Source organism: Bombina bombina, chromosome 2, assembly GCF_027579735.1.
Source record: "Bombina bombina isolate aBomBom1 chromosome 2, aBomBom1.pri, whole genome shotgun sequence".
NCBI lineage: Eukaryota > Metazoa > Chordata > Amphibia > Anura > Bombinatoridae > Bombina > Bombina bombina.
In genome coordinates, this window is record NC_069500.1 from 750,187,689 (window position 1) to 750,193,688 (window position 6,000).

At 38.2% G+C, this 6,000-nt stretch overlaps 1 protein-coding gene across 1 annotated transcript in view; it reads right to left on the reverse strand.

Moving 5' to 3' along the window:
• The window catches only part of TPGS1 (tubulin polyglutamylase complex subunit 1), a 28,113-nt gene extending 22,589 nt beyond the window's left edge, over window positions 1-5,524 (reverse strand). Inside the window, exon 1 of the mRNA XM_053700668.1 lies at window positions 5,153-5,524. Within this exon, the coding sequence (XP_053556643.1) occupies window positions 5,153-5,457 (305 nt within the window). The 5' untranslated portion in view covers window positions 5,458-5,524. The remainder of the gene's footprint in view (window positions 1-5,152) is intronic.
• Window positions 5,525-6,000: the final 476 nt, after the last annotated feature.

Consider the following 6,000-nt stretch of genomic DNA (forward strand, 5'->3'; position numbering starts at 1 on the left):
TTTCGCTGATTACATACTGGACACTGGTCCCTTTATTTAAATACACATCTCCTAGATACACCCGTGCTTTGAGCGCTTAACTTCACTTTTTCACATTGCTTTTGCCACTTTGTATTCTTGGAGGGGAATTCACTAGTTAAGCTGGGTACTGTCCTTTAGCGCCTATAATTTCCTTTTTTCTACACCTAACACCCTAACATGAACCCCGAGTCTAAACACCCCTAACCTTACACTTATTAACCCCTTATCTGCCGCCTCCTACATTATACTGATTAACCCCTAATCTGCCGCTCCGGACATCGCCGCCACCTACATTATACTTATGAACCCCTAATCTGCTGCCCCCAACATCGCAGACACCGACATTATATTTATTAACCCCTAATCTGCTGCCCCCAACATCGCTGACACTTACATAATGTTATTAACCCCTAATCTGCCGCCCCCAACGTCGCCGCCACTATATTATATTTATTAACCCCTAAATCTAAGTCTAACCCTAACACCCCCTAACTTAAATATAATTTAAATAAATCTAAATAAAACTTACTATTAATAACTAAATTATTCCTATTTAAAACTAAATACCTATAAAATAAACCCTAAGATAGCTACAATATAACTAATAGTTACATTGTAGCTAGCTTAGGGTTTATTTTTATTTTACAGGCAAGTTTGTATTTATTTTAACTAGGTAAAATAATTATTAAATAGTTATTAACTATTTAATAACTACCTAGCTAAAATAAATACAAATTTACGTGTAAAATAAAACCTAACCTAAGTTACACTAACACCTAACCTAACCCTACAATTAAATAAATTACCTAAATTAAATACAATTAAATAAATTAAATAAAATTAGCTAAATTACAAAAAAACAAAACACTAAATTACAGAAAATAAAAAACAAATTACAAGATCTTTAAACTAATTACACCTAATCTAAGAGCCCTAACAAAATAAAAAAAGCCCCTAGCCTAAACTAAACTATCAATAGCCCTTTAAAGGGCCTTTTGCGGGGCATTGCCCCAAAGAAATTAGCTCTTTTACCTGAAAAAGAAATACAAACAAAAACCCCAACAGTTAAACCCACCACCCACACAACCAACCCCCCAAATAAAATCCTAACTAAAAAAAAACTAAGCTCCCCATTGCCCTGAAAAGGGCATTTGGATGGACATTGCCCTTAAAAGGGCATTTAGCTCTATTGCTGCCCAAAGCCCTAACCTAAAAATAAAACCCACCCAATGCACCCTTAAAATATCCTAACACTAACCCACGAAGATTCACTTACCGGGAGAAGTCTTCATCCAAGCGGCAAGATGTCCTCAACGAAACCGGCAGAAGTGGTCCTCCAGATGGGCAGAAGTGGTCCTCCAGACGGGCAGAAGTCTTCATCCAGACGGCATCTTCTATCTTCATCCACCCGGCACGGGTCCATCTTCAAGACATCCTCTTCTTCCGACGGATTAACGACGAATGAAGGTTCCTTTAAATGACGTCATCCAAGATGGCGTCCCTTAGGTTCCGATTGGCTGATAGAATTCTATCAGCCAATCGGAATTAAGGTTGAAAAAATCCAATTGGCTGATTGGATCAGCCAAAAGCATTGAGCTTGCATTCCATTGGCTGATTGGAACAGCCAATAGAATAATCAGCCAATAGGATTTTTTCAACCTTAATTCCGATTGGCTGCTAGAATTCTATCAGCCAATCGGAATCTAAGGGACGCCATCTTGGATGACGTCATTTAAAGGAACCTTCAGTCGTCGTTAGTCCGTCGGAAGAAGAGAATGCTCCGCGCCGGATGTCTTGAAGATGGACCCGCTCCGTGCCGGATGGATGAAGATAGAAGATGCCGTCTGGATGAAGACTTCTGCCTATCTGGAGGACCACTTCTGCCGGCTTCGTTGAGGACATCTTGCCGCTTGGATGAAGACTTCTCCCGGTAAGTGAATATTCAGGGGTTAGTGTTAGGATTTTTTAAGGGTGTATTGGGTGGGTTTTATTTTTAGGTTAGGGTTTTGGGCAGCAATAGAGCTAAATGCCCTTTTAAGGGCAATGCCCATCCAAATGCCCTTTTCCGGGCAATGGGGAGCTTAGGTTTTTTTAGTTAGGGTTTTATTTGGGGGGTTGGTTGTGTGGGTGGTGGGTTTTACTGTTGGGGGGGTTGTTTGTATTTTTTTTACAGGTAAAAGAGCTGATTTCTTTGGGGCAATGCCCCGCAAAAGGCCCTTTTAAGGGCTATTTGTAGTTTAGGCTAGGTTTTTTTTTTTTTTTTTGGGTGGGCTTTTATTATTTTGATAGGGCTATTAGATTGGATGTAATTAGTTTAAAGATCTTGTAATTTGTTTTTTATTTTCTGTAATTTAGTGTTTGTTTTTGTAATTTAGCTAATTTTATTTAATTGTATTTAATGTAGGGAATTTATTTAATTGTAGTGTAATGTTAGGTGTTATTGTAACATAGGTTAGGTTTTATTTTACAGGTAAATTTGTATTTATTTTAGCTAGGTAGTTATTAAATAGTTAATAACTATTTAGTAACTATTCTACCTAGTTAAAATAAATACAAACTTGCCTATAAAATAAAAATAAAACCTAAGATAAATACAATGTAACTATTAGTTATATTGTAACTAGCTTAGGGTTTATTTTACAGGTAAGTATTTAGTTTTAAATAGGAATAATTTAGTTAATGATATTAATTTTTTTAGATTTATTTAAATTATTTTTAAGTTAGGGGGTGTTAGGGTTAGACTTAGGTTTAAAGGGTTAATAAATTTAGAATAGTGGTGGCGATGTTGGGGGTGGCAGATTAGGGGTTAATAACTGTAATGTAGGTGGCGGCGAGGTTAGGGACAGCAGATTAGGGGGTTAATAATATTTAACTAGTGTTTGGGAGGCGGGAGTGCAGCGGTTTAGGGGTTATGTTTATTATAGTGGCGGCAATGTCCGGAGCGGCAGATTAGGGGTTAAAAATTTTATTATAGTGTTTGCGATGCGGGAGGGCCTCGGTTTTGGGGTTAATAGGTAGTTTATGGGTGTTAGTGTACTTTTTAGCACTTTAGTTATGAGTTTTATGCTACAGCGTTGTAGTGTAAAACTCAAAACTACTGACTTTAAAATGTGTTATGAATCTTGGCGGTAGAGGCTGTAACGCTCACTTTTTGGCCTCCCAGGACAGACTCGTAATACCGGCGCTATGGAAGTCCCATCGAAAAAAGCCTTTACGAAATTTACGTAAGTAGGTTTGCGGTAAGGCCAAAAAAGTGTGCGGTACACCTATACCTGCAAGACTCGTAATAGCAGCGGGCGTAAAAAAGCAGCGTTAGGACCTGTTAACGCTGCTTTTTTACCTTAACGCACAACTCGTAATCTAGCTGAAAGTTTTTTTGTTTTTTTTTAAATAAACAACAACATTGTGCCACTTGTGGTGCAGCAAATCAAACGCATTACTCCCTATCCCATTGAGAAATAGCTGTGCAGCAGCTTGAGCGGAGGCACGAGAGTTGCCTCTACTATTTCACAATTGGATATGGGTATGGATTTTGATTGGCTGCGTCTCCTGTTAGCATAAAATAAGAGAAATGTTAATCTTTTTTTGTCTTTTACAGTCCATTTAAAATACATAGATAAAATGTTATTTACCAGAATATACACATTTTAGTAACCCAAAGACATATAAATACATAGGGCCTTCCAAACTATATAAATATAAAAGGTTCACCATAAAGAAAAAAATATTAAAAAAGGATGTAAAAGCATACTAAAATGGTAAAAGCAGGGGAGGAAAGAGTCTTGTAACATCTAAAAAGGTTGGGCCAGTGGGGCTCAGGATTTAAAGTGAATGTAAATTTTTCATGTTTGTCTAATATAGTTTGGTAGAGAATCATCCGATTAAGCATACCGCTACAAGAACTTTTTAATAAAATTTTTAATTTCTTTTTTATGTTATATATTCAATATCACTCATTCACTTACCCGCTCCTCACACTCACTGTTTGCTAATTTTCCTCCATATTACGTAAACAGCGGTCCCACCCGCTGTTTACGTATCGGCACTGCGCGCTCCTGTGTCTATTTTCCATTGCGCATGCGTTACTGCTGTTTCCGCTTTATAACATAGTTGTCACATAGATAAGATAAATAAAACAATCTAACCTATATACGGAGCCCTTTCAGATCCACTAATCCAAGCTTTACAATACAGAGGAAATGACAGGACTCCGTATAATATTCTATTGCTACGCCGTGTTTACTACTATTGCGCATGTGCGAAATGTGCACGAGCTTACAATAGATTAGCTCTGCACCGAAGACGAACGCATGCGCAATAAGGACGTATTACGTCATGATAAGAGGGTGGGTCCCCCCATGGTTAGAGCCATTATTGGCTATTAAGACGTCCATCAAAAAGGACAGCAACGGAGCGCGAATGCCGGGAGGAGGATGATTTAGCCGAAAATTGATAGAAAATAATGAAAATACAGGTATCCATTTGAAATCTTAAAATTTGATGAATGAAACTCAAGTTTTTTCGTGATAACTGTTACACAGCTGTTTAGACAGAAGGCTGACTTTACAATCACTTTAAGTTTAATGTACAACCGGGTATTAAATAGCCATCTTTGCTGGTGAGTGCTAAAGAGATCAGCCAAGATAAATAATATTCAATGAATTCAATTTATAATGTGCCCTTGAATGATACTGGTTGCACATTATAAATAACTAAAAAAAACATCCTTATTTTAAAAACTATATGACATAGGAACTGATTATCCCTTTATAACTGAAGACTTAAATTTGCCACATATGAAAATTAAAGTCATGGCCTCCTAAAGAGACAGGATGGTCATTTATAAATATTGTGTCCAGTATGGACCTTTTTACAAGCAGCATGAGGGTGGATCTGACTGGGTAGACACACTGAATAGACCCTATTATATTGCATCTATCGATTATTTTTTGTGGGACTTATTTATATTCTCTGTGGCAGTGGTAGAGCGGAAAAATATCACAAGGTTTGTGTACAAAATTGAGAACCCCCTTTTCGCTATGTCAAGCATAATGTACTAGACAGTAATAACTGTGCTTATACCCAGCTTTTAACAGCAACCCCTCCACCATATGTTTATTTTTGCTCCGACCTCTGTGAGTGATGAGCCAGCTTCAGGTACCACAGAGCTCTGCATATCCGCTGCTGTCCATGCATGAATGGGCCCTGAGCCTCAGCCGCTCCCGCCGCCGCCCTCTCCTCTGAGCTGTGTCCCAATTTTTCAAAGTACTCTGCAAGAAAAACAACAGGGTCCTCCGGCCTGGCTTCCAGCACCTTCATCACAGCATCCCGCATCATGTCCCGCACCCCGGATTGCGCTAGAAACTCAGACTCATTAGCCGGGCCTGGGGGAGGCCGTGGGACCGGCGATCCTACAACACGTCGCTTCTCAGCCATCCTTACACCGGTATCACATGCAACTGTCGCATCGAATGAGAAGAAAGTAGACGAACTGTCATCTTTACTAAAGGCACATAGGCTTAATGTAATCACGGCTGTAGGCTTGGCTAGTAACCAAGACAACCAAGATCCAGAGAAACAAAAGCTGTTGTTACGGTAGCGATCTCTGATGCAATCGTTATTCAGACGGACGTGTATTTAGACAGTTTGCTAGCTATTTTGTTTTATTATATTTTTCACAGATGTTACATGTTGCTGGAAGGAACATAACGTTTAAACTGAATAAAATATACTACTTGCATATTTTATGCGTATCACAGCTGCAGGTTTTCCTGTTTTCCCTTGGCCTGTCCATATTTAGATTATATGGACTGTATATATTACACTATATACAATCATTCATTCATCCATCTCTATCTATCTTACATTATATTACATAACAGATCATCAGCCCTTCAAAATTAATGTAACCAAATCAACAACTGCATACAAAGTAGACAGATAAATGTTTAGAATCTTTTATGTCATTTTATTGGTTAA